The sequence below is a fragment of the Emericellopsis cladophorae genome (assembly GCF_022114955.1).
Source record: "Emericellopsis cladophorae strain MUM 19.33 chromosome Unknown NODE_55_length_149150_cov_119_250300, whole genome shotgun sequence".
NCBI lineage: Eukaryota > Fungi > Ascomycota > Sordariomycetes > Hypocreales > Bionectriaceae > Emericellopsis > Emericellopsis cladophorae.
In genome coordinates, this window is record NW_026250980.1 from 121,747 (window position 1) to 149,150 (window position 27,404).

At 57.8% G+C, this 27,404-nt stretch overlaps 8 protein-coding genes across 8 annotated transcripts; 3 read left to right on the plus strand and 5 right to left on the minus strand.

The window, feature by feature from the left end:
* Nucleotides 1–366: 366 nt before the first annotated feature.
* J7T54_002631 (uncharacterized protein) lies at nt 367–1,377 on the minus strand (the record flags this gene model as incomplete). The annotated part of the gene is made up of 1 exon (XM_051509162.1): nt 367–1,377. The coding sequence occupies one exon, from the start codon at nt 1,375–1,377 to the stop codon at nt 367–369; it is 1,011 nt and encodes a 336-aa protein (XP_051359844.1).
* A 490-nt stretch (nt 1,378–1,867) lies between these two features.
* Nucleotides 1,868–3,116, plus strand: J7T54_002632 (nuclear pore complex; the record flags this gene model as incomplete). Its single annotated transcript, XM_051509163.1, has 4 exons — nt 1,868–1,891; nt 2,080–2,121; nt 2,176–2,291; nt 2,357–3,116. 4 exons carry the CDS (start codon nt 1,868–1,870, stop codon nt 3,114–3,116), a joined length of 942 nt encoding a protein of 313 aa, XP_051359845.1.
* A 144-nt stretch (nt 3,117–3,260) lies between these two features.
* J7T54_002633 (L-sorbosone dehydrogenase-like protein) lies at nt 3,261–4,742 on the minus strand (the record flags this gene model as incomplete). The annotated part of the gene is made up of 2 exons (XM_051509164.1): nt 3,261–4,382; nt 4,440–4,742. The coding sequence occupies 2 exons, from the start codon at nt 4,740–4,742 to the stop codon at nt 3,261–3,263; spliced, it is 1,425 nt and encodes a 474-aa protein (XP_051359846.1).
* A 625-nt stretch (nt 4,743–5,367) lies between these two features.
* Nucleotides 5,368–9,578, minus strand: J7T54_002634 (G patch domain-containing protein-like protein; the record flags this gene model as incomplete). The annotated part of the gene is made up of 6 exons (XM_051509165.1): nt 5,368–5,653; nt 5,710–6,053; nt 6,114–6,870; nt 6,966–7,075; nt 7,216–7,268; nt 7,511–9,578. 6 exons carry the CDS (start codon nt 9,576–9,578, stop codon nt 5,368–5,370), a joined length of 3,618 nt encoding a protein of 1,205 aa, XP_051359847.1.
* Nucleotides 9,579–11,119: 1,541 nt separating this feature from the next.
* Nucleotides 11,120–14,424, plus strand: J7T54_002635 (serine/threonine protein kinase Kin1; the record flags this gene model as incomplete). The annotated part of the gene is made up of 2 exons (XM_051509166.1): nt 11,120–12,440; nt 12,488–14,424. The coding sequence occupies 2 exons, from the start codon at nt 11,120–11,122 to the stop codon at nt 14,422–14,424; spliced, it is 3,258 nt and encodes a 1,085-aa protein (XP_051359848.1).
* A 781-nt stretch (nt 14,425–15,205) lies between these two features.
* J7T54_002636 (uncharacterized protein) lies at nt 15,206–16,374 on the plus strand (the record flags this gene model as incomplete). Its single annotated transcript, XM_051509167.1, has 2 exons — nt 15,206–16,146; nt 16,194–16,374. 2 exons carry the CDS (start codon nt 15,206–15,208, stop codon nt 16,372–16,374), a joined length of 1,122 nt encoding a protein of 373 aa, XP_051359849.1.
* A 935-nt stretch (nt 16,375–17,309) lies between these two features.
* Nucleotides 17,310–20,604, minus strand: J7T54_002637 (uncharacterized protein; the record flags this gene model as incomplete). The annotated part of the gene is made up of 7 exons (XM_051509168.1): nt 17,310–17,338; nt 17,404–17,594; nt 17,730–18,182; nt 18,910–18,935; nt 19,580–19,702; nt 19,781–20,328; nt 20,385–20,604. 7 exons carry the CDS (start codon nt 20,602–20,604, stop codon nt 17,310–17,312), a joined length of 1,590 nt encoding a protein of 529 aa, XP_051359850.1.
* A 6,168-nt stretch (nt 20,605–26,772) lies between these two features.
* J7T54_002638 (uncharacterized protein) lies at nt 26,773–27,081 on the minus strand (the record flags this gene model as incomplete). Its single annotated transcript, XM_051509169.1, has 1 exon — nt 26,773–27,081. One exon carries the CDS (start codon nt 27,079–27,081, stop codon nt 26,773–26,775), a length of 309 nt encoding a protein of 102 aa, XP_051359851.1.
* Nucleotides 27,082–27,404: the final 323 nt, after the last annotated feature.

Consider the following 27,404-nt stretch of genomic DNA (forward strand, 5'->3'; position numbering starts at 1 on the left):
CAGACACATTTCGGTTCCTCACGGCCTGATTCCACTTCCCGTTTTGCATGATTGAATGAAGTCCAGCCAAGGGCAGGCTTGCTGGCAGGGTAGGCGGGAATTACTTTGTACTGTGTGACTTGGGCATTGGCGTTTCTGGGTAGGCTATGACAGCTTCATCTCCCGTCTAGATGCGCGCAGACTGTCGTCCTTCATAGCTAGAAGCGTAAAGAGACCTGATATTTTTTGACGCGAACGGTACGAATGGGCGTGCACGTGTAAGAAAGAACCTGCGATGGCATCAAGTGACTCTTGAGGTATCCATTCCTTGCACAAAACAACCCGCTAAGGATACAGATGGCAGCCGTGATGACAAGACGCGCTCAGTCAGGATGTCCTCGACACCACGACCTCCGCCTCCTCCGTCTCGCGAATCTCGTCCCCCACAATATCCTTCTTCCCGTCCCGAAAGTCGCGCATGAGTGACAAGAACATTGAGTTCTTCCACTTATCCCCGTCCTCATGCCGCACGCTGTCCAATAACCTCTCCGCGGCCTCGGAGACCTCTGATCGCCCCTTGGCCACCTCGGCCGCCGTTTTCTCCTCCTTAAATGGAGGCGTGCTGCTCTGCAAATGGCCAATCTCCTCACGGCGCAGATCCGTCAGTTGCGGACCCTGCGACTGCGCCGCCAGCTCGTCCTGCTCCTGGACGGCGTTCTCCGTGACCTCGAGGGCGCGGGCCATCTGCTCCATGACGGCGTCCACGTCCTCCATCGCCTTGGCGTTCTGGGCGGTGCTGCCGTGCTGCGACATCCACTTTGACATTTCCGTGTCAAAGTCGGTCTCGGCGGCAGGACGCTGGGCGTGCGCGGCCTGGGGGTCGAGGAAGCCCGAGTTTGTCGGTCCATACAGGGGGGACTGTTGGTTCTGGAAGCCAAAGGCGCCGGCCATGCGTTGGGTATGGAACATAGGTTGTTGCGGCATGTGCTGCTGCTGCTGCTGCTGAGGATGGTGTTGATGAGGTTGATGAGGTTGTTCTGACTGGGGTTGTTGAGCAAAGCGCGCAAAGTCGGCTGCCCAGCTTCCCATGCCAGCCGCTGGTTGCTGCGGCTGTTGAAAGTGAGGTTGATGATGGTGCTGATGAGGTTCCAGGGCGGCGGCATGGTTCGCTAACCGGGCGGCGGCGTGATGAGGTGATGGCCCTGACAGTTGCGAGGCACCATCCATGAATGCTGCAAAGTCATTTTGACTCGATGGACCTTGCGCCTGCTGAGAACGAAAAGATTTTCCTGCTGGCGTGTTGCTGACGAAGCGGTCCTGGTGGTGCGATGTGTTGCGCTGGTGATGGTCCACGAGGGACTTGAATGGGGACGGCCCCGAGCAAGACGCCTCAGCCATGGCGGGGGCGCTTTCTTACTGCGCGTGTGTTTGGTGTTTGTATGTGTTTTATACTTCTGAGTGTGGCCCTAGATGCTATGCTGTCTTGACTCTTTGTGGCGATGTTGCGAAACTACCTCGGCTCAAGAGGGCTGCGTGTAGGGCGCTGGTTCCGATGATGCGATGGCAGTTGACGGTTGGTAGTGCCCGCGCCAGGGTTTATGAGCAAGAGGAAGAAGTATGGCGCTATAGGATAGGATTATTAAAGGATGATGGACTGGACAACAGCCGAGTGAGTTGCGAGTCCATGTGATGATTAGATCAGCCTTTCGATGGCTCTGGCTGGTAACTGGTTCCGGGGTCGGCAGCGGCTCCACCACTGCAGAGAACACCGAGGGTAAGTGCGGCGCTGCCCAGTTCCCAACGTGGCAGGTGGGGCAGCATCCTCGGAGTCTTGCTTAGTCATTTGTAAAGTATCACGTGATAATATGATCAGCGGATGACAGTTGGCATGACCGAGACTGCAATCGATAAGGTACCTCCCCTTGAGGCAGGAGGCAAGCAGCCAGCCAGCCAGAGCTAGCTCTAGATCAAATCCCAGCATTGGACGCCGTCAACAACAACGTTTGCACTTGTTTTTCCTACCACGGGCGCTTATCTTTCACAATGGTTGCATCTCCTTCCCTCCGCTCTGCTGTGATCATCGCCAGCTAACAGTGCCAGTCCGCCCAGGTGATCTCCAACTCGGGTCACGATGACATGATTGTTCGTTCTCCTGTCTCCTGCCATTCGACCACGACGGCGGCTAACCACCCCTAGCACGATGCTGTTCTCGACTACTACGGCCGAAAACTCGCCACCTGTTCTAGCGACCGAACGATCAAGATCTTTGAAATCGAAGGCGAATCTCAGCGTCTAACCGAGACACTCAAGGGGTAAACAACACCCCGCCATGCAAGCGACGATTCTCTCCCGGCAGAAGCTGACAAGTTTACCACAGTCACGAAGGTGCTGTCTGGTGTGTGGCATGGGCGCATCCCAAGTACGGCAACATCCTCGCCTCGGCAGGCTACGACGGCAAGGTCTTTGTCTGGAAGGAGCAGGGCGCCCAGCAGGCCTCCAAATGGCAGCGCATCTACGAATCCTCCGTCCACAAGGCCTCGGTCAACATTGTCGCCTGGTCACCCCACGAGGCCGGCTGCCTACTCGCCTGCGCGTCGAGCGACGGAAACGTGTCGGTTCTCGAGTTCAAGGAGGGCGCGGTGGATAGCACGACGCTGCACGCGCACGGCCTGGGCGTCAACTCGGTCTCGTGGGCGCCCGCGCTGACACCCGGCTCCATCGCGAGCAGCAACCCCGGCCCGGGTGCCTCGGGCAACAGGCGCTTCGTGACGGGCGGCTGCGACAACCTGCTCAAGGTCTGGACGTTTGACGTGGCCAGCGGGACCTACGTGCAGGATGGTGAGGCGCTGGCGGGCCACGGCGACTGGGTGCGCGACGTGGCGTGGAGCCCGACGGTGCTGCAGAGGAGTTACATTGCGAGCGCCTCGCAGGACAAGACGGTGCGGGTCTGGACGTCGGACCAGGGCGGCGGCGCCAAGTGGGAGAGCAAGGTGCTCAACTTTGAGGCGCCCGTGTGGCGCGTCAGCTGGTCGCTGAGCGGCAACGTGCTGGCCGTGAGCGGCGCGGACAACAAGGTCAGCCTGTGGAAGGAGAACCTACGGGGCGAGTGGGATCTGGTCAAGTCCATTGAGGAATAGATGACGGAGGTCGATGCAGAGCACGGCGTTACGGAAGACAAAGATGCCCATTACGTTCATTTCCTTGATTGGAATTCATGCCTTTGTGTTTGCTTTGAACTCGTATGTAAGATACGTATATGTATTTGACGGAACCCAGGCGACTCATACGAGCAGCAGACCCACGACAATGGCCCCGAACGCAACGACTAGCCTAGGTTGCGTCAGGCTGACAGCAGCATCCTCTTCGTCGCCATCATCGTCGCCGCCATCCGAGCCGTCCCCGTTGTCACCACCGCCAGATGTGCGCTCCATGACAAAGATCTCGCCCGTGGAATCCGACGTGAACCACATCCTGCCGTCCGCATCCCAGGCCATGCCCACGGGGCGGAAGCACTCGTCGGGACAGTTACCCAGGTCAGGTGTGGTGAGGACATCCTTGGTGCCGTTACGGCTGTCTGAATTGGCCTCGGGCATGCCATCCGCGTTGAAGGCGACAGAGGAAATCTTGTAGCCGACAGGGTCCTCGCGGTTCCAGCTACCGTGGAACGAGACAAAGAGCTCACGGCCGTCCTGGGCAAAGAGAATGTCCAGCGGCGCCATGTGCGCCTGGAAAGTGAGGCGGGGACTGAGATAGTCCTCGTTGCAGGTCTCGTCCGTCTCGTCGCTGTTGTCCTCGTCGGGGAACTGGTCGCCGACGACGAGGTCGCCCCGGTCGGGGAAGTTTTCGGTGCCCCAGATGGCGTAGCACTCGGGGTAGCCGTAGTTGTTGTTGCCGAAGCGGGCGTCGGTGCCGTTGACGAAGCCGTGAAAGTTGAGCTCCTCGCCCGGGTTGTCGCGGTGAATGTCCTCGCCGTTGCGGCGCAGCTCGTCGACCGAGTTCTCGACGGACCAGAGGCCGCCGTGCGTGGGGTCCTCGGCCACGCCCACCGCGTTGCGCAGGCCCCAGCCCCAGACGCGGCCGTCCGTGTACTCGACGGGGTCGTCGCCACCCAGGTCCGTGAGGTTGAACCCCCGGATTTGCGAGTGGCCAGAGTCAATGTCCGCAGCCTCGTCGTCGAGGTTTGACTGGCTACCGCGCGAGACGAAGAGGGTAACCGGCTCGCTCTTGGAGAGCAGTAATGTCCGCGTGGTGTGGTCCGTGTTGGACATGTTGGTGATCAAGGTTGTGCGATCATCATTGTTGATGCTGCTGCGAGAGGCGTCATAGGGCCATGAGTAGACCTCGTTCTCTGTAGAGGCGTAAATGGTCTCGCCGTCCTCGGACAAAGCGAGGCCATGGTTGAGCTTGGGTCGACTTGTCAGTTCATGGCTCATTATAAAGATTCAGTGTGTGAGACTTACATCCTCGTTCTCGAGCAGAGTCTCCTTGTCGCCCAGGGAGAGACAGGTGCCGCCCTCGTCCTGGTCGATTCCGAATCGGTAGATGCCCTCGCCCGCATCGAGCACAATCAAATGACCATCCGAGTCGAAGAGGATGCTGCGTGGCTTGGTCAAGTCACGGGCGACAAGACGGTACGACCAGCCATCCGCGGCCTCGGGTGCAGGGTAGTCGACCGTGAGGTCGTTCACGCTGCAGGACTGCGCGTGGGCCGTCGCCGCCGCCGCTGCGAGGAGCAGACTTGTAGATCTACTGCCGGGAATCATGATGCTTTGATCAGCCTGCTGTGATTGACACGCGAGAAGAAAAGTGCAGGGAGATTGATGCAGTGTGTCCCTCGTGGTGATGGGGGCGAGTTGGAAGAGGGGCAATGTGAAGGTATGTCTCGGCTCCTCTCGCGCACGGAGTCGAATTATTGGGCAAGGTGACGACTTAATAAGGCACGTACACTAGAAAATAAGTACATCTTGGCAAGATGGGGCCATCTCCACGGATCGGGGCGGAGGGGCAGCAAAGAGCCCGCCCTAGTACTTCTGCAAATGACTACTGCCTGTCAAGTGATCTCACGGTAGAAGTGTTTCTAGAAGCCAGCCAGGTCTCAAAGTCCATCGCGACCGACAAAAGGAGAAAAAGGACACGGAAGCAGTGTATCGAGACACCCTTCGCCAAGCATCAACAGAGGGAATCAAATATGACTATGAACAGCTACCTACTCGACAGTGTCGCGTCGAGCCTCGCGGAAAGAATAGAATAGAGTGGGGGCCTTTGGTCGTCCAGAACCCGTGTGCGAAAATATGTAGATACCTTACCCCTGACGCCCGGCAGCCAGCACGACAGAAACCAACAAATAGCACCAAGCGCAATGAGACACCGCCGATACTTTGTGAAGTATCATCTCAACCCGATGACGCTCATCTCCAGCGTCCACACACGTCGGATCCACACCTTGAGCGGACCGTCGACGCCCTCGACATTCTCCAGCTCAATGCCCTCCCACCAGCATCGGCGCGCAGGCTTGCGCCAGAACAGGAGCAGCTTCTGGGCCATGCCGACGGCGTTGCCACCCGCGTCGTTGCCCCGGATGTCGCTGCGCAGCCGCGCCAGCGCCAGGCTGCAGATGACGGCCTTGTTTGGCTCACCCGCGCGGTGGCCCCAGTGGTCCTCACGATCGAAGCCTCTGTGTCCAAGAAGTCAGCAAACACTCAGCCAGTATACACCCCCCAAAAAACGTACCCCGCCGTCAGCATCTCAATAAGATGGGCCTCTGTGGTCCCGGGCTCGTCGCTCCTCTTCAGCCCGGAGAAGATGCCATCCTGCTGCTGGAGCGCCCTGGCGGCCGCGCGCTTGACGGCCAGCATCTCGTGCTGGGTAATGTCCTGCTTGGGCGGGATGGCGTAAAAGTCCAGGTCCTCGCGCAGCACGATGATGCCGGCTCGCTTAGAGTCGTCGCGCAGGCCCATGGGCTCGAGCGGGATGACATCGCCGTCCTGGGACGTGCCGGGCGAGCCTTCGGACGGCATCGTCTGGGCCACGTTGCGAAAGAAGTCAAGCATGTACTGCAGTGAAGCGGGGTCATACTAGATAGAGCACGGCAGGTTAGCGGTGATGTAACGCAATCAAAGGAGAAGGACGCCTACATCAACTTGCACGGCATCCCCTTCCGATAGCCCACCCATGTGGCCTTCGGGGAAGAGGCCGTTGGGGAAGAGTGACAGCAGGACAAACTCGGGCAGTGTCAACAGCTCGTCCCTAGACAGCACGAAGCGCGTGCCCCTGAGGTCCATGGCAATGGTCTCGTCGGCGCCGACATCGCCGATCGCGTTGACAGGCGGCCCACCCTGCTGCACCTGGGTGATGATGCTCGCTGCACCTCCGGCGGCAGCCATGACGAATGTAAATGAGTTGAGCGGCGGACTGCACTCCTCCTCGTAGGCAGGCGGCGGCTCTGCGTCGTCCTTGCTGGAGGACTCGGCCTTGTTGTCGCGCGGGAGACTCTGCTTGGTCTCGGCGACGGGGTCGTGCTGAAAGGCCGGCGGCTCAAAGGGGCCACGCTCTAGCGGGGTGTAGGCGGGGGCGCAGGAGGATCCAGAGGCGGCTTCGGCGTCCGAGGAGGCAGAGGCTTCGGCGGCGGCGACAGAGGCGTACTTGCCGACGCAGCGCTGCTGGCCGGACGGTGGCGGTGAGGTAAAGAGCGACGAGAACGGCGGGGGCCGTGGGGAAGAGGGTGCCTCAAAGGCGGGATACTGCGGCGGAGGCGAGCGTTCGCGGTTTTGCAGGGCGGTGGTGTTGTTGTCGGATGCGCGGTGGTCTCGATTGAGGAGGTGGTGGTGGTTGTTGTTGTTGTCGTCGTCGTCGACGGCACTCGAGGCGTGTAGGTCCGTGGTGCTGGGTTTCCTGGCGGTATCACGCAAAGCAGGCAACGAAGCAGGGTCGTGATCGATTGGGCGCGCCGTGACGTCGAATGTCGTGAGCACTGCGGTGAGGCTCACGTTGTTCCTCTAGTCTGGACGTTGCTCAGGGGCAGGATGGCTGGGGCCTGGGCGGACGGGGCCAGGACGAAGGGATCGTCGGTGCGACGGATGGGAGAGATCGGCAGCAACTGTGCGACTATCGCCAGCTTTCCGTGTCGTACAGAGGTACAGAAGCCGCGTGGAACGAAGAATGCTAGCCTGCTGCAGAAGATGGCGCGGACTAAGGTGATTCACAGAGAGGGTTGATTAGGGTGTCATGGTCATGAACGGCGATGGCCCTCCACTGCCTGAATGGGGCCCTCTCTACCTTACCGTAGGTACCTTGAGGCTAGCATCTGTTAGCGACTGGAGTTCCCTGGACGGGGCGCCACAGCGCAGCCGCCCACCCACCGCTAGCAGCCAACTGAACCAGCCATGTTGGAGGCTGGACCCGCCTATTTAAGCGCCAGTACTGCAGCCCAGCACATCTCATCTTACTGTCATGTACGCTCGGAGGACTTGCTACTATTCGCTAGATATCCATGCTGACGGCGCGGTTAGACGGTATTTTCTATTTCATTCACTGTCGCTGTCGCTGTCGCCAAAAATGGCCTTGAGCACTTCAGCGTGCGCAGATCCGCCCTCAATCGCCTTGTTCTCCTCTGGGTCCGGTACGCTCCCCCTCTCCCTCTGCCCAGACGCGGCCTGCGCGGTGGATGCCACAGGAGCTGATAGCGCCTTCAACATGTCCACGTGTTCTGCTCGAGTCTCTCTATCAGAGTTGAACGTCTGCGCCGGCATCTGAGCGTCCGCTCCTGGGTCTCCTTCCTGCTCCGCGCTGTTGGCTGGGGGCTTCACGTTGAAGCGCTTGCACAGCAGCCTCGTGGGGTGAAAGTCGGCAATCGACCTCGTCATCTGCCCGTACATGCCCATCTTGGCCGCCTCCTCCGCCGGATCTGTCGCCTTGGGCTCCGGTCTCGAGACGAGCTCTGCGTCGTCCCCCCCGGCACCGGTGGAGCCTGGTATCGTCTTGGACGTGGTGAAGCGCGAAGCCATGAATCCTGTCATGGGCTTGAAGATGCGGGCGCAGTTGTAAAAGTCGTTCATCTCCCGTATATAGTCTGCATCGGACATGCCTGCTGGTTTTGGCAGCGGTCGTTGCGCAGAGCTGGCGAGACATTCCAGATACCCTCTGTAGCGAGCCTTCTTTGCCTCGTCGTCAGCGTACGGTCCGCTTGAGCTTCTCGCCAATGCGGCGAGGGCCGTCTCCTGGTCCAGCTTGGGGACCTGCTGCCACAGTCTCTGTTGCTTCTCATCCTCGGACAGTCGGAACTCTTCCGGCACCTCGCCCCGCCCTTGCGGGAGGTCTGCTCTGCCCGTCGCCGCAGCCAGCTTGTCTCGATTTGACTGCGACATAAAGTCAAAGACTGATTTCCCGGGCAGCATCTTTTCACCGAGGAGAGCAGCTCGCGCTGACGCATCGAGTGTGGAAGCCTTGGCGGCGTCTGATGCTGATCCGTGGCTCGCGGGAACCGACGCGTGCTGGTCTCGCTGCTTCTTTGACACCCATCCAGATGGAACCTCGGGTGGCGCATACCGTGACAATCGATTGGCAAAGTCTGTGGTCATCTTGGCCAGTACGAAGCCGTCTAGGGGCAACCGTCCATCGTGACACCGCTGCAAGCTGTTGCCGGCTCTGGCCGTTCGCGGTAAAAAGACAGGCGCGCTGTCCAAAGACGGATTGACGGCTGTCGTTGTCTTTGCCTTTTTCTTCTTCTTGTCCCCCCCTACAGTCCTGTTGTATGATATCTTCGGCCCCATCTCGTACGGGTCTTCCTCATCAGAGCCATTGTCGTTGAGAATGCCCATGCCGATGCCCCCCTTGGCAGGTTTCGTCTTCTTCTTGGGGCCTGGAAGCAGGGAAAATCTACTTCTGGGCTCTTCTTCGACGTCAACGTCTTCTGTCCCGTTGCGCGGGGTGGTGCTCGAAGAATCAAGTCTTGTCTCCCCATCGTGGCCGAGCCCTTTTCGATCTGTTTTTCGAACAAACTGAATCATCGGTACATCGTCGGGCGCAAAAGCATACAATTCGCCGTGGCCGTCTTCCTTCAGATCAAGACGCGCTCCCCTGCGCACCTTGGGCCCAATGCCTTGACCATTCTTCCAGCCCATCTTTCGCAACAGCTTGAAACCCATTGTGTTGCCTTGAGGCCGGAGCAGGCCATTCAAGCCGCCGCCATCCTGAGCTTGCGTAGAGGATCCCAACCCTGCAAAGGCCTCGGACGTCTGCAACTTCTGCGCCTCGGCCGCGTCCGCGAGGTCCTCATCATCCATGTAATATTCAGGTCGCCGCTGTTGCCTCGCATCGTCCTTGCGACGGTTCGAGCGACTGGACACAAAGGTGGAGGGCGCCCATCCCTCCTTGGAGCCGACCGTGTTGAAGTACCCGGCACTGAAACCACCCGTGAATGCGCCATGGAGTCTCTTCCTCCCTCTCTCGTCCCTCACCTCCTGCTTCCACACCGGCACAAAGGAGCCGTCATCGCGCGTGTGGGCCTCGTCGGGGAGAGGCGTGCCAAACGTCGCATAGGGGGCGTGCGAGTGATCGGATTCGTAGGTGGTCCGGGAGCGTTTGTTGTTCTGATGGGACATTGGGAGGCTTGCTCAGCCGGAGGTGCGGGATTACATTAGGTGATCGTGGACGAGTTGCGCTTGTGTCGGTCGTGTGTCGTCTCGGCTCGACGGTTTTCGAGATTGACGTCGGCTCAGATAAGAGCTAGATCTTACCTTATCTGACCTTATCGATAGCACGTGCTACTCCATCCTCGGGACCGTGCGTGGGTTCTTGATTCAGGAACGCGCCAGTAAGCGTCTCCAGCTCCTCCGCATTTGTTGGATTTCGTTTAATGAAGCATTATAGCAGCATGTATTCGGTCGAATCACGCCCGAGCGCCACTCACTTAACGTCCAGTGCACCCGCATCATGGGACGGCATGGAGCTCACCTCACCCCATCGGCGATGTGGCAGGTATTCATTCGATTCCAGGTCCCAGCTGCGTTGGCTACTTGCTGACGGCTTCTTGGCGTGGCAGGCGGGGCAGATACGTAGTATTATTTGACGGGTATCTAACTACTCGGCTCTATTGTCATGACCTCGAGCCTCAACTGATTGTCCATCCCGGGCGGACATCCAGGTATGGAGTTGCGTGCGCGACGGGAACTTGCTTCTTGAGTCTGCTTGAGCGCGAGAGGCGTCCCATCAGGCATCTATGCGGCCATGGTGTCTTATCGCGTGTGGCATCAATGGCGTCAGTACGGAGTAGTCAGGGGTAAGTGCTACGTACTGTATGTACGGATAGGAGCTACCGCTAATGCCCGTTCGACGGGCACAGTGTAACGCTTTTGAGCGCATTGGCGACGTGTCGTGCAACCACTGCACCGCAAGGCTCTGCTATCCAGCCTGTTTTCGAAACAGACTATGGCGATTTCAGGCCAGTGGTGTGAAGCACAAAGTGAGCTATCTTGGAAAAGGCACAGCAGACCCACGATAGTCGGACGTGGATGGATACTGGGCAAGGACATGTGCTGCTAGCTCAACTTGATGATTTCTAGCTCTCAGCATCTACTGCATCCAACAATGAACATCAGCAGGCAAGTCTGGTGTCCCTACAGGTAATCTATATAGTCCTGCGAGCCTTGGAAGGCCCATCTTCCACCAGCTCCAGCCGTCCGTCCTAGGCAAAGTCAATCAGCCAAGGCCATTTAATTCCCATCCACCTCGTTCCACCGGGCCGTAATTTCCTCGGTCCAGCACGTTGCTCATCTGGCAAATTTCTTGCTTGTTGAATTTCATAATTCTCTTCTCTTTGATATCTTGCTGGCCATTCCGAACCATCAACACTGTTCTGGTATCTCCTGCACTCCGGTCGTCGTCAGCAGCTCCTCGAGGTGATATTTCCCAGCTCCTACAGCATCCCCAGCCACCACCACCTTCACACCTATTTCCAGCCTTCCAGGGGAGCTTCTACCCACAGGGGGGTGCAGCTGAATCAACTGAACTGTCTCATTTATCATGTTCATGTGAACGAATACAAGACAGCAGTCCCACCATAATCACCTTCCTGTCGTCCAGCTGCCCGCATCGACTTGGAGCCCAGAGGGCCTATACACAGCACCTGTAACGCCTATCAGCCATGACGACTGCCACTCCAGGCGGTGCTGCCGCTGCACCACCACCGCCAGCACCCGCCATGGACTGCCCTCCGGCCCAGCACTCCGTCTCTTCCCACTCCCGAGCCGACTCACACTCGCACTCTCGCCCCGCGCAGAACCACGACTATTCCCGTCCTCGTCAGCAGCAGCATCACAGCCATCATTCCACTACGAGCAGCAGCAACAGCCATACCGAGAACCCGAGCAGCCAAGGCCGACCCATCCAAGACGTCCTTCCCCACAATGACTACGAAACCTCGCACGTAGCAAAGCGCACCACAGCACCACCACCCTCGTCAGAGGCCTCATCCTCGTCGCGCTCCCACCACCGCCGAGCGGGCAGTCGCTCGACCACCCAGCCCGCCGCACCTCCTCATCCTCAGGCCCGGCCTCAACAGCAGCCGCCTCGCGACGCGTCGCACCGCCATTCCCACCGCCAGAGCAGCTCGACGAGCCACCGACCACCGCCCACCCACTCTACGATGCCTACCGCCGACCCCTCTCGGGGTGTCGTCCCCGATGGGCCCCATTCCTCTTCCTCGGCCTCCAAGCCCTCGAGGTCCAGGACGACCATCCCGACGCCTTCGGGCAAGTGGATCCTGGGCAAGACAATAGGTGCTGGGAGCATGGGCAAGGTCAAGCTCGCCAGGAAGGAAGACGGCGGCGAACAGGTCGCCTGCAAGATCATCCCCCGTGGCTCGACAGACGACGGCCACCAGTCGCGTGCCGACCGAGAGCGTGCCGACCACTCCAAAGAGGTTCGAACACAGCGCGAGGCTGCCATTGTCTCCTTGCTCAATCATCCCTATATCTGCGGACTGCGTGATTCCGTCCGCACAAACTATCATTGGTACATGCTATTCGAATACGTCAACGGCGGGCAAATGCTGGACTACATCATTTCGCATGGCAAGCTCAAGGAGAAGCAAGCACGCAAGTTCTCTCGTCAGATTGCCAGCGCTCTCGATTACTGCCACCGGAACAGCATTGTCCACCGAGATCTCAAGATCGAAAACATACTCATTAGCAAAAATGGAGACATCAAGATCATTGACTTTGGGCTGAGCAACTTGTTTGCCCCCCGAGGCCACCTCAAGACCTTTTGTGGCAGCCTCTACTTTGCGGCCCCGGAGCTTCTTCAAGCGAGAGCCTACACGGGGCCCGAGGTCGACGTTTGGAGCTTTGGCATCGTGCTGTACGTCCTCGTCTGCGGCAAGGTCCCCTTTGACGACCAGAGCATGCCGGCGCTCCACGCCAAGATCAAGAAGGGCGTGGTCGACTATCCCAGTTGGCTGTCTAGTGGTAAGTGCAAGTATTGCGAATGCAGGGAATCTGACTGACCAAACCAGAGTGCAAGCATCTCATATCACGAATGCTGGTCACCGACCCTAAACAGCGCGCGTCGATGCAAGAAGTCATGACACATCCATGGATGGTCAAGGGGTTTAACGGACCCCCGGACAACTTCTTGCCACCGCGCGAGCCGCTCGTTGCGCCGCTGGATCCGGAGGTGTTCCAAGCCATGCACGGCTTCAACTTTGGCTCGCCCGAGAGCATACAGGCGCAGATCCTCAAGACTATCGAGTCTGACGAGTACCAACGTGCGGTGCGGATGTACCAGCGCGAGAAGAACACAGCGCAGCCTCCCAAGGAAGGCGAGAAGAAGCGCGGGTTCGGGCTGGATTTCTACAAGAGGAGGAACTCGCAACACAGCCGAGATACTCTGACCGGCCCTAGTACGGAGGCTTTGCAACTCGGCAACGACCCGTTGAACGCCTTTAGCCCGTTGTTGTCCATCTACTATCTTGTCAAGGAGAAGCAGGATCGCGAACGAGTCGATACCGCGCCACCTGCCGCCGCCGTGGCTCGCGAGAAGGAGCGGGAGAGAGAGAAGGAAAGGGACTACGACCACGAGACGGAACGTCCTCGGGAGAAGGAGACTGGGCCTATGCCGGAACTGGCGCCGCCGCGGGCTGCCGTCACCAACGCGGCTGCGTACGAGATGCCCGGAGAGAAGCCGACGGGTGGCAGGTCAAGACCACGGGCTCGCACGCATGGTGAAGACGATGCCCCAGAGATCACCAAGAGTGGACATCTCGCACCGCCCGAGCCGAAGCCCGAGAAGGAGAAGAAGGAGGGCACCGTGCCTGGCTTGCTCCGGCGATTCAGCACCCGCAAGCGCAGAGAGCCCGAGCGCACGGGAAGAGATCGCTCTCACCCACCAGTGGTGCAGGTCCACTCTCCCTCCCATGAGCTCGGCCCTCGCAAGAGCTACAGCATCCGGCGCAGTCGTCGTGATCAGGACGAGGGCGGCGAGTCGTCGACACGCTCGCCCAGTAGCCAGCCACAGCACCGCGAGCTTCTGAGCCCGCCCAAGTCGGCCGGAGGCGCCCAGAGGAGCGGCCTAGGTCGGTCCACGAGCGTGAATTCGGGGACTGCTGTGCGACGGAACCAATCAAGCCGGCTGGCAAAGGAGCCCCCGCCCACCAGTGGCTCAGAGCAGTCCATGAACGCCGAACAGCAGGGCCCGCCCCGCCCGGGTCACGGCCACTCGCGGTCTGTGACGATGCGAGCCAAATCACTAGGCCATGCTCGGCGCGAGAGTATCCAGCAGCGGCGGCAGCGGCGGGAGGAGGCTCGTGAAGCCAATGTGCCCGAAGAGACGGACTTGGACAATGAGCAGAGTGGCCGGTCTAGCGAGAAACTGGATGACTCGGAGTTGGCGAAGCCAGTCTTCCTCAAGGGCTTGTTCAGCGTGTCGACCACGTCCGGCAAGTCTGTTCCTGCGATTCGCGCAGACATCCGCCGCGTCTTGAAGCAGCTGAACGTGGACTACACCGAGATCAAGGGCGGCTTCACATGCCGGCACGCGCCCAGTATCGACTTGAACAAGGTCCAGGACCCTCCCATGAGCCCATCGGCCAACCGTCGTCGTTTCAGTTTTGGCGGCCTGCGCCGCGGTGAGGACGACAGCCGCGAGAGTGACGCACCCCCCAAGACACCACGAACACCCGGTCGATCAGACCGTGACCGCAGCTACTCCAACTCGGAAACATCGGTCGACAGCATCCCGCGCAGGAACAACGGTCCGCCGAGGACAGCGCCCGGCGAGACGAGCACGCAGGTGCAGAGCGACTTGGGCGGTAGCATGGTGCTGGAGTTTGAGATCTTCATCGTCAAGGTCCCTCTGCTGACGCTGCATGGCGTCCAGTTCAAGCGCTTGACGGGCAACACGTGGCAGTACAAGAGCATGGCGGACCAGATTCTGCGCGAGCTCAGGCTGTAGAGCAGAGATGGCGGACGCATCCGCGGAGGGGGAGAAGGGCGCAAGTTTGTGGACGGGGCGGACGGGAGCTCCATCTCTGATACGGAGTGGGGGAGGACGAGGCAGTTGACGATGAGGACGAGATCGAGGTCGGCGTCTGTCGGGTGTCATATTGGACTTCTCCCATGCAGCCCTGGTCGGCGGGAGAGGTGAAGCAGGTGATGGTCACGTGAGCGGCGGCTCGCTCACTGCATTCACATTCAGTTCTATGGGAGCAATAGCATTCGTAGCGGGTTTCCTGATTATATACGATTCTTTGGCTCGTGCTGTTCAATGACTGTAGCCTACGAGTGAAGTAGACCAGTTCTGTACCGGGTAGCCAGATAACGAATGACTAAGCACAACAACCCTCGAACCTTCACCCGCCCTGCCCTCAGGCTCCACTGCCCGGACTGACCTCCATCACTCATCCTTGTACACAAGACCTATTGACCTGACCGACGCACCTGTACGACCACACAACTCTAGTACACACCAAGCGCATCGAAGTGCTCCGTCTCAATATAATATTCACCATCGGCTCCAAGCGCCAGTCGCGACGCGTGGCCCCAACTCGATAACCCTCCGCTCCCCGATCCTGCCTCTCGAGGCTCGAACAAGGCGATCGCAAGCCGTCCACGACGACAGGGATACTATACTGACTGTGAGCGGGCCTTGTTTGTTCGTCCCTCCCGCAGCGGCGCCGTTCACCACCGCACACAGCCTACAGTCGATTACGACCCTCGTCCCCCAACCACCGCGCATGCATCGACCACGGCAGCCGCCAGCCGTCGCCTCCAAGATGATGCCTGCGGCGCACATGTATGGACACCACCAGTTCAACCAGCAGTCCGAGTCTGCGTGGCTTCAGCAACAGCAGCAGCAGCAGCCAGGCTCGGCGGGTGGAGGCAACGCTCAGCAGCAACAACAGCAACAGCAGAATGCTGCTGCGCAATACAACCGCTTAGGCAACCCCGGAGCTGGCGGCAGCGGACCGCCCGTGGGACAAGACGCGGCAAACGCGGCGGACAACGTATCGGAAGAGAACAGGAGGACCATGGCGTACATTGCCGACCTGCTCAACGAAAGCACCCGGGAGGCCGCGCTTCTGGAGCTGAGCAAGAAGAGGGAGCAGGTGCCCGAGCTCGCGCTCATCCTCTGGCACTCGTTCGGCGTCATGACGAGCCTGCTTCAGGAAATCATCTCGGTCTACACGCTGCTGAACCCGTCGCAGCTGACGGCGGCCGCGAGCAACCGGGTCTGCAACGCGCTCGCGCTCCTCCAGTGCGTCGCCAGCCATCCCGACACGCGGACGCTCTTCCTCCACGCGCACATCCCGCTCTTCCTCTACCCGTTCCTCAACACGACCTCAAAGTCCCGTCCGTTTGAGTACCTCCGCCTCACCAGCCTGGGCGTGATCGGGGCCCTGGTGAAGAACGACTCGTCCGAGGTGATCAACTTTTTGCTGACGACGGAAATCATCCCCCTCTGCCTGCGTATCATGGAGACGGGATCCGAGCTTAGCAAGACCGTCGCCATCTTCATTGTGCAGAAGATCCTCCTCGACGACAATGGTCTCAACTACATCTGCGCCACCTACGAGCGGTTCTACGCCGTCGGCACCGTGCTGAGCAACATGGTCTCCCAGCTGGTCGAGTCCCAGACGGCGAGGCTCCTCAAGCATGTGGTGCGCTGCTTTCTCAGGTATGGACAAAGAACGGGCAAGGGAACTTTTTGACTGACAGTCACAGGCTAAGCGATAACGCTCGCGCGCGTGAGGCTCTGCGCCAATGCCTCCCCGAGCCCCTCCGCGACGCCACCTTCTCCTCGGTCCTGCGCGACGACGCCGCCACGAAGCGGTGCCTCGCCCAGCTGCTGATCAACCTCTCGGATAATGTCGTGGAGAACAGCGGCGGACTGGGCAATATGTAGTCGAGAAGGAACCGGCCATGGCGATTGTGCGCCACTTTCTTTTCTTTTCCACCACCAAAAGATTTTATACAGCGAGCGAGGCGGACGTGTCACGCGTATCCCATGAGGTTTACGGAGGCAGGCCACAAACAAAAAGCATTCAGGGCGATGGACTCATTCGGAGGGATTGATGGATTTAACGTGAGCTGGCAGCCCCCGCGCGATGGCCTCACGGCATACTGCAAATATTGTCTATTGCTCATGCTTATACGTACGGGCAGCACCTGGGCTTCCTTCCCCCATGGGGGATCTAGCTGGAAGGGTGACGCGGGAAGGACATTATGGAGTTTTGCGGCGTTCGGGCGATGGACTTGGCGTCTGGCTTGCTTGAGGGTCACTTGGCATTGTACGAGTGTGGCACGGGGGGGTCGAGAACAGCGTTTTCAGGCAGGTAGTAGAAGAATACGGAGCGAATAGATGTGGTTGTTTTTGTCATTTGGTGGCTATCGAGTCCCGTCGAGTCCTACGAGTGCGCAGATCTCAGGGGTCTCTTAGTGACTTGGAAGAACATCACCCTTGAGTGGATAGTGCGGCAGGGGACCAAGCAGGCCACGCGATCCGGGTTCCATTGCATGCAGGGCTGAAAGTTTCGCCAGCTCATGGCGGTCAAGATTCAAGAACAGTGATCGACAGACAGGGATAGATGTGTGCCTCAAAACGCGGATACCGTATTCACTCGACAAAGTTCGTATGTCTTGCTAGGCAAGTTTTGCTCCCCAGCCGTAGCGACTCTGTTGAGTGAGTGTCTCACGCCCTTGGAAGAATATAACTAGTAGAGAGCCCCCTGAAGCACATGCCGCAGACGCAGGGGCTGGTGCCGACCGCAGGTCCCAGGATATGGATACGCGAGAGAGGATGCACTTGGACTGTTGTAGGCCTGCTAGACGGTAGCATTATTACAGTGCCATGTCCTCGTAGCCGCGCACTACAAGAGCCCGCAGAATACACCCCTCCACCCCGAAGTAGCCCCTTGTCGACGAGCCACCGTACTGCTGTGCCGCCTAATCTGGGCATCATGCTTGTATCTTGCCAGCTCATCCTCGTCGTCGCCATCGTCGTCCTGACCACGCTCATTGGCGTGATGATCAGACGCGGCGCCCGCGTCCTGTCCCGAAGGAGAACTCGTCGCCGTGATACTCCGTAGCGTGATGGCAAAGTCCCCATGCTGTGAGTCGAAGAAGCTAGAGCACATCCAATCAGCTGGGGCCCTGTCTGGGTTGCACTTGTGCCCGAAGCGGAAACATGTTTCGAGATGAAGCCAAGACTCATTTCCACCAGACAAATGCCGCGGTAGGGAAAAGTTAATTACGACGTACCTCCTCATCATGAGCCCGACTCGTTTGACATTGGCCGTGTCCAGTGGTGTCGCGTCGTCCTTGGGGCGGCCGCGGTAGGTCGCCTTGAACTGCCCCCACGGTAACCACACCTCTGTGGCGTCAGCCTTGCTCGAGGTGAACTCTGCCTCCCAACTGACGCCGCTCTCCATGCGCCCGTCCGGTCGGCGGCCTGGGATTTCGTCTTTCAGGGTGATCACGTATCGCTTGCCGTCGCCCTCGCCCAGACGGAGGAGCAGCCCCTCGTACCGGGAGAGGTCCCAGTGGTTCGTGCCCCGCGTCTGCTGCGAGGCGAAGCCTGCGCCCCCGAGCGTTGACGTGTCGAGGGTGCCGTGGAAGCGGGCAGCCTTGCCGTCGCGGACGGTTAGGTGGGACACGCTGGAGCCGCCTCGTACGCGGTCGTCGGTGGTTTCCCAAAGGGACGTATCCCAGGGCCTGGTAGTTGGTTAGCTGGGTGTTGATCGGGCCATTGGGGCATAAAGCTGGCCTGTCGCCTCCGAAGAGGTCAAGTGGCGTCTGTCTCTGCATGCTTTCGACGTTGGAAAGTGATTTGATGCGATGGTGAATGAGTTGTTGCTGCGGAATGATTTTCCTCGCTCTGCCAGTCGATGACATAACCGAATTCTTATCGATAAAGCTCATGAAGCTCCGAATCGTGAGCCCGTGCAAGTGCCCCCCGAAACCCCACAGATTCAGTCCGTTGTCAGCATCCGGACGCGGGCGTCGCCCGTCTTACACTTGACTAAGACCTCCAAGATGCGACGCTAATCTAGTCCTTTCCGTTGGATGTTTGAGGACCAGTCCTTGACATCCGTCAAGGCAATAGTCTAGACAGCTAACCGAGCGGACTTCTCCCGATGCTTCCGGAGCGCACAACAGGCTAATTGTGCAAGTCAAGGCTACGTTCAAGGTTCGAGCAAACTATGTGCGGCTGGAGAGAGTAGTACGTAGGCCTCGCTCAGGCTTGCTGAGAGTTTGACAGGTCTACCTGCCGATCAGCTCGCACTGGGATCATAGACGGGTGACGTCTTCTGGGCCGGATTCCAGAGCACAGGCTGCACAGCCTACGTGTACCCGCACGCCCGTTCGGTTGTCGCCTTGTTTGGACTTTGTTGAAGGTGTCCTACGGCACAGCTTTAGGTGCACTGCCCAATGCACTGACAAAAACCGCCCGCCCGACTCTACCGCCTAGGGCCAGATGGCGGTGGACGTCCGCCTTCGCGCAAATGTACCTTGTAGTACGCTTTCAATGACAGACACCTCTGTAATTGGACTCACATCAGGCTAAATCAACAAATTGTAATCTTGGGCCACTTGGTGCAGACCGAATTTAAAGTCCCCAGCGACCTAGCTAGAGAGGCGGGGTGGCGCATGTCACGCAAAGCCCGAAATGCTGCAGGACGATGTAAACCTTGTTTCACAACGTACGGAGTACCGCGCGCCGAATTTCAAATCTCGGATTTCAAATTCAGCCGAGTCCTTTCGGACTTTCTGTGTTTGACCGGGGGCAAGCACCCTGGTCCCATGCGCACGTCCTGGTTCTCAAACGGGACTTTGATTCGAGTCACCGACTCACTGCGAGGGGCTGCGGGATTCACGTATACGTGCGTGGAATTGATGCCTCCCATGGCTTTGCTCGCCGGCAACCTGAAGAAACGAAATAAAAAAAAACCCCATCGCCGGGGGCGGCAAGTGATTGTTGCCCCGGCTGCCCATGCTACAAACGCCCCGTTCTAACCCACGCTTTGAAGTACCCAAAATGTCTGTCGTGTTGCACATGATCTCGTGTGTCGATCCCCATTCTAGTACAATTCCCTTGCCGCCTCACCCACCATGTGTGGCATCATGCCCGGCGACTCGGACATGGAGAGCGGTGTCGTGGGCAGCTCCAAGGCTTCGAGGCCCGTCTCGGAGCAGTTGGCTGACTGCTCAAATGAATGTGACAGCGGAGGCGTCTATCCGGGAGCCTTCTTGTCAGCGTCGTCTCGAGGCAGCGGGGTGGAGAGGGAGCGAGGTTGTTTGGGGTCACTCACAGCAGCATTGGACCGGGCGTAATTGGAGTCCATCGAGTTCCAGTAGGGCCAGATGTTGCCATGCTGGCTGGTGTGGTTGTATCCGCCGTCGCTGGAGAACGACTCCTGCTTATAGGCATCGCTAAAGTGTGACATGGACGGCATTGTCGAGACCAGAGGGGCCACAACAGGGTAGGCGTAGCTGTCATGTGTCGTCGCGGGTGTCTGGTAGGGGCTCGTCGTATCGTAATTGCTGGGCAGTGTCTCCTCGGGTGGAGGGTACGCAGCGCCAAAATGATACATGGGAGGCGTGTGCGAGTTCTGGCGGGTACAAGGCGGGAAAAGATAGTCGTCATTGTTCTCCATTGGAGGTGTGAGATGCATCTGCAACTCGGGTGCCGTTCCCTGTGACCTAGGCTCCGTCTTGGCCTTGGAGGCAGCTTTGCTGGGTGTGCGCTTGGCCTTGGTGGGCGGTGGGCTGGGCTTCTTGTCCGAGATCTCTTCGTCCTCTGGCTCGTTGGAGCCCGCGCGGCGCTCAAGATCCTCCATGCGACGCTTGAGCTTCTTCCCTGCCAGCAGTGTCAGAAGGGCATCACGTTGGGTCAGTAGCGTCGAGGGCACCTACGGTAGTTGCGCTGGGCGATGCGGTTCTGTATCCTCCGGCGCTCAGCAAGATCCGCAATCTGTGTCCAGTCCTCGTGGGGCAGCGCCGAGGCGCTGAAAGCACTGCTTGTCCCGTTGCCGGTATACGTGCTGTTCTGTGTGGCCGGGAGAGTCTGCGCATAGCCATAGGCTTGCCTGCCCGGCTCTTCTTGAGGAAACATGGACGTGGTCCCTGCGTACATGTTTTGTGCTGAGTGAAGCCGATTGTCGTGGCCAGAGGTCATTTCCTCACGTCCCTATAGTTCTCCACGGCCAGATGGGTTGTCGGACACTTATCGAAGGGTTGTTGTACTCGAAAGTCTTTGTCAAAGATTTCAACGTATCCGCGTACCTCTGTGAGCTATGAAACGGAAGATCAGATCGAGTCAGATGGTGATGTGGGAGGGCATCAGGGTTAAATATCCCCACGAGGCAGCAACGTATATAAATGGAATGGAGATGTCCATCCCCGACTCCCCTGCCCGCCAGCACTGGCGGTGCCGCATGATGAGCCATCCTTGGTGCGTAGGAGGCCAATGATGCACAGCGGACTTTGGAGCAAAGGGGCGGACAGCAGGGCTGCTGGCTCACAGGGTCGGGTCAAGGTACAGCAGGGCGTGCGAGCAGTCGTCGTCCACAGGGTCCGAAGTGGAGGGCGCCCTCGTCTTGGGGGCGTCCTCTGCGCGCGGTTGTCGTCAGGAAGTGTGGTGGCTCAATCAATGCTCTGCAGACGACACGCGATGGCCGGGGGGGGAAGAAGGTAGGAGGGGGTGGCAGGCACTGAACGATCCCACACGCCATGGCTCCTGCCTCCAGCCTGCATGGACCCCCGCTGGACCCATGCCCGCCTTTCCCACCGCCCAATGAACGTCGATGTCTGCCTGGGCACCGTGTCCGCCTCGCTTTCTTTTGGCTATTTAGCCCACATGCTTGTGTCGCGGCTACTTTGTCCGTGCCGCAATGCTACTGGACTGGCAAGCGCTGCACTGCCTTGAGGACTGGAGTCGGATCGCTGGATATGCCACGGGGTACTACAGATAGTGAAGATTACCAGAATCTACACAGATCCGTCGCCGGGTCGGGTATCAAATTTCATGCACCCTTCCCTCAGACCATCGCTCTTGAATGACAGGCAGGGTGCAAATTTACTAGTATTCTGAACAAGCCTTGTGAGCTTCGCTGAGGAGGGGCGGGGCCTGACTAGTGATTCCCTGGAGGGAACGATGAGAATTTGGTTACGCTCTTCGAAGACAAAACGCGTTTTTGACTTGCCATCTGTTTGTGCACAAGTTGCGTATATCGGGGAAGAATTCTAGTCTTGCCAAGCCTCTTGCAATGTACCGGGCTTTGCATGGGAGGACACCGGCACCAGGTAAAGCCGGGGCTGAACATCCGGAAGGATGAGACGCAGGTTGAACATGATCGCGAGAACCCTCCACTCACTTTGCAGTACTACGGCTTGGAACCAGCATTCTACTTCCTGCGTCGAGTAACAATACCAAACAAGGCAGGCCATGCCATCATCGGAAGCTTTCAACATCGAGTTCGCATGAAGGCTCCGCGTTGTGAGGGCATTGTGGGACGCTCCAGGGCCGGAATCCGCCTGGCGGGTTCTGGCGGGCTGGCCTGGCCTGCGCCCGCTGTCGGGTTTGGGCTATTTCTGGAGCGATTGCATGTACGGTACCAATCCCGGGGGCCAATTCCCCGCCATTGGCCGGTCTGTCGCCGAGCATCCTCCATTCTCACTTTTAACTTTCCCACCTCCGAGTCCAGGGTGTGAGGCCGTAATTAGGCTCAGTAGCACGACCGGCATCAGATCTCACGTCCCACGCAGTCTTATAAATCCACGATGAACAGTGTCAGAATTATCATCCTCCCGCTTTGCCTTCATCATCGCAGGACCATAGCGCGGGAGCTTTCCGGTCCAGTGGACACTAGACAGTCGGGCAGTCGGGCTACTACAGAGCGAGGCGGCGAAGCCAAACGGGCCGTGGCACCCTGCGTGAGTCACCACCTCCTTATGAATTACCAAGTCGACCCTTTGAAACGGAAAACTCGCTTGTTGCTGCCAATCAAAAGACGCCAAAGCCATGGTGTGTTCAGCCCTATGGTCCTGCCATGGTCTTACCATGGTCGACCAACAAGATTCCAGGAACCTGCTGCTCTCCCAAGGGTCTCTTCCCCAAAAAGGCGGCAACTTTCGAGATCAGTTAGCAATGAGACAGTGTTGGTTTGCTCCCGGCTGCTGTCTGCCTGCAGGTCTGCCAACGCATCTGAAGCACGGCGACTCCGGGTCCATTGCCTGTGGCTGCGTCCTGCAGCGTCTATCCGCCAATGGAATTGCGCTGGTCGGCAAAGGGACCAGGGACTATGGAGATGTCGAGCGAGCAATCGTCCTGAAAAGGCAAGGGATTCAACTTTGTTCTTTCGACGAGGGCTTTTGCTGTCAGGACGTACTTTGCGCGTAGCCACTAGCCATGGCTCTCCAGGAACTTTTGGATAGCTCGTCAGCAAAGCCTGAAGACTCGACCTTGTCCACTCATTCTACTTGTAGGCACCATCACTATTGCAACTTGCTGGCAGCTGCTGCAGCCTGCAGGGACCAGCATCGAGCGGCCGTGGCGATCAGCCTTACAAAGGACCGTGCAGCTGTCACTCGCCATCAGCACTCAAATTTCATAAAAAAGAAATGATATCGCGAAGCCTCCGAAATAATCGCGCGCTCATTCGGTCTTGCAAGTACTGCGTAGCCAATGACGTTCTTTCGTCGCTCGTCGACAAGACACTCTTGGAGAGTGAAGTAATAACAATGATACTATTACGCACCTCGCTTCGGATTCGACAGGTTTCCAAGCCGCTAGTCTAGTATTTTAGTGAATCTCAACAAGCCCCAGGACTCGTTGCTTTACGAGGCCCCGTTGCCGCTCTGCCGCCAAGAGGAGACCCGCTCATGAGCCCGCGGTGATCGGTGACTGACCGCGTCGGCACTTCTGTCGCCTTGCTGCCAAAGAAGCATCTCGTGAGGCTCGCATAGCAATCACTGCGTGAAGAACCAAGGCGTGCGCGCATGAGACAATGTGGAAGCCTGGAGCTGAAGACAGGCTAAATACACCGCATGGGTCACGTGTGGATTATGCAGATGATTCACTGAGGCTGTTAGTGCTCCACTGCAGCACTGCTCGCGGGCACAGGGCGGCAGAGCTTCATCCTCCAAGGTCGCTTGGCGGTGTGTCTGCATCAATAACGCTCGAGGCCCGACAAGGGGCCGTAGGGCTGAACGTTAAGGGTGCTCAGACATGTCACGGGTGGCCATCCATGCTCTACGAACACAGCAGCCAATGTCCTTGGAATGGCGCGTCGTGTTCGGCTGCTTTCCAGTAACCAGACGCTGGTTCGCCATGGATTCAAGCGACTTGGGATCTCCCGATCCTAGTCGGTGATCCTCGGGGCTCCTGGACCTCGTTCTTATGGTAATCAATTAATTAATTAGGCAGTGCATCGCAGCTTGCGTAAGGCACGCTGCTAGCCACGCTGCCGTTGCCCGCCAGTTCTGGGTGCGACAGAGGATTTTTGGAGGCGAAAGGGCGGGAATTGGTCTTTTGCTGAACGACCGGGGCACCCCTGGCTGCAGGACTGGAGCTGGAGACGTCCATCCTTGGATGCGACAGAATGCGCAGTTCCTGAACATATTATGCATCCGCTCTCCCGCCCTCGATTTTGCAGCAATCGAGCGGCTGGCTGCAGCTTGACCCTGATTGTCCTCGTTGCGCGCAATTTGCGCCCTTCGTCCACCATCCACGTCCATCGAACGATCCTAACAAACGCGCCGCCCCCAAAAGCAACACTGCGCCTGGGAACCACGGGGAGATGCATCACTCGGGCTAACACGCCATGGCAATCGACCAATTGTCACTTGAGGCGAGCTTGCGGAAGGATTATGGATGCTACCTAGGTGTCACTGGCAAGCCGCCAACGAGACGGCGCAACTCGACGTGCCGAGCCCCGTCCAACCGTCCAGGCGCAGCACCATTTGGCCGGGTTTTGATTAGCGGGGTTTTCTCTCCAAATGCCCGCCCCTCCTTTCGTGACATGGACCTTGGACATTGCTTAGTGCGTCGCCCGAAACATGAGTAGACTTGGACGCACGCATTCAACGGGTGATACCGGGCTTTACTAGGTGTTTTTGCCCTTCAGGTCTTCTATTCCCAATCTTCGCGTTAAGTAACTTATTCCCACGGTAATAGCACGGATGAAACGCTCGGACATAAGCCTTGTGGCTTTGGGACTATCTCCACCTATCTCCCGTCCGTACGTGAACATTGTCAAAACAGTGCTTGCTTTTTGGCTTGCGGCCTAACAGACCGCTGCTCTTCCATTTGCTCTCACATGTACTCAAGCTGCTGGACACAACTATCAGAGCGAAAGACCATGAAGAGCACGACTCGGAATGTAACTATCAGGTAGGGTACAGCGCGGGGCGTCTGCCTGCATCACTGTATTGTGCAGCTGTTGTTGTGGGGGGCGCCTCTCATCCAATGAGCCGCTCTCGACGTCAAAAGCGAATTTCGCAATTCCCCTGTATAAGCCGAAGCACTGGAAATGCTGTAGCTTCAACAACATGGCTGTCCTTTCCTGCTTACATGCTGACTCTGCAAGGCTATTTGCCCGTTAATTGCTGCATCACGATATGTGTTGATGGCGTTGCGAGAGCAAATGACAGCGGTTTGCCCCTGGCTGCCTCGCAGTAGCCGAAGGCATCTGTATTCGAATACTGCACCCAGTACACGGCAATGGCCTCAAAAAATTATCCTAGACGTTATCTACCATGGCAAGACCACGTCCAGGCTCGTGACGGGGCCTTGTCACCTTGTCGCTGGCTGGAGATGTCTTCCGGACACCATAATCATTCAGATATCAGACGACGTTGGCGTTGCATGCTGCACGCTATAATGGAATAACAAAGTCCTGAGACTCAGCCAAACTAAGTCTGATTGCTTTCTGGACACGAAAGCTAGAGCTGCGAAAAGTTTTCACCGTTCTCTTCTCCATTCGCTAGTTGCGAACCTCGGATTCGGGAGCAACTCGAGATCCTTGATACTGCCGGGCTTGCTTGGCTCGCAAGACAATATTACCCTCGTCTACTCTTATCAAGTCCCTCTGCGTACCTGGTTTACCATGGCAAGAACCACATCGAAAAGTAAGCAGCAGGAGGGGGTCGACGGAACCTCAAGCATAGACTCAATCGAGAAGCAGCCGATGAATCGGAACAGCATCAGCCCATACTAACAGTGGATCAAAGAAGCCATTGGCAAGCACAAAGATTCCGTCATGGGAGAGGAGTACCAGGATGCTGTTGGTGCCGACCCAAGGGACATTCTTGATTTCGCAGCCCAGGAGTGTTGTATTTGGTCACAAATCATGTCGGAGGAAGCCGGCGAGGGAATTTCTGCAGAACTCAGCCGGCGAATACTTCGCCAAGCGCACATTCTAGTGGATCTTGATCAAGAGAATAAGTCTGTGCTCAAGACGATTCAGTCTCTTCGCGAGGGGTATCAGTCTTTACTCAAGAACAATCCATCGCTCCGGGAGACACGAGAAGACGAGAAGAATTGATGAAATTGCAGTCCAGGTTCTCTACCTAAAGACTATACCAAGCGTGCCTAGACTAAGCGTGTCATACCTCCCCATCACAGCCCAGACAGAATTCCAGTCAGAGCTACCAAGGACTTTGTTGCTTGAGTGTCGACCATGACGTCCTGCTTGCACCAAGCTCGAAAAGATTCCTACAGTTTGAACATGTGCGTGACCCATATGAGATAGACATATATCGCGGAAGTAGCTTTGCAAATGAAGAAGAGCGTGTTGTGTGTATGTCAGAGGACTTTCGTTGTGATCAGTGAGTCCCGAGCGGGTTTTTGTGCGTCGCCATAGGCTTTACCGACCTCGATTACACCCACTGTACACGTATAGCCACTGCCACTGGAGAAATGGCCTTTATGTTTGCCAAAGAGCGCTCAGTTGGCCCTGGTCTTGCGTTCGGTGGGAAAAACGCGAAGGCGAGTAGCTGGTCATATCGTTCAAACTGAAATGTTCATCAAATGTCTGGGCCAGTGAAGTGATGACTGGAAATGCCCGGAATAAGTGTTCAAGGTTGTTGGACCATGGGATCATTATGTGTGAGGAGCTGTAATGTATTGAAACAGAAACAAGGCCTGTCTTTTTGGTTGTGTGTAAAATTGAAGGAGAAGTGGCTCCAAGTGCATTTGTGGAAGGGCGGTGGCGCTTGGTTTGATGAATAGTAGCGACTGCAGGGTAGCAAGCTTGAAGTCGGTCGACTGGTAGTTGTGAAGAGCGAGTTGGTGTTGATCAGGCTATGTGATCTGCTGGCGCTGACCGTTGTGTGTCTTGATGTCTGGGTTGATGACTGTCATGCAGATTGTTATAGTTGACGTTGTGTGGATGACAAGGATGTTGATATAGGCGTCGAGCGGTCGCGTTGAAGTGCCATCGATAGTTATGTAGTGGGGATTCGATTGGTTCGCCTCCGAGAGAGTCTCCATGCCGTAGTTAGGATTGGAGCATATCTTTTCGTTGCCGCTGTTCACCCACTGAAGGTTCACCTTGTCGGACGCATACTCGACCTGATGAGGAATTTGCGGAGGCGCGATTCGGATCGACATGTGCACAAACCATGGCTATGCAATGCTTTCGCGTCACAAACACCCATACGCTGGTGTTGTCTTTTTGGCCCCGTCTCTTTGGCCCCGTCTCTTTGGCCCCGTCTCTTTGGCCCCGTCTCGCTGGTGTTGTCATTGTATGTTCGCTGACCATAAATACCCCTTCGCGTGGCTTTTGGTCCCTGTCGATGTATCCTTCAACCCTCACCTCCCCGCAACCACTTTTCCACTGCCTCCCACGCGCCGAGTGTCTTGACCGGCGGCCCCAAGACCCCCATTTCCGGCATAACCTCCTAGACGATTAGACTCATCTCTCCCACCCCCCC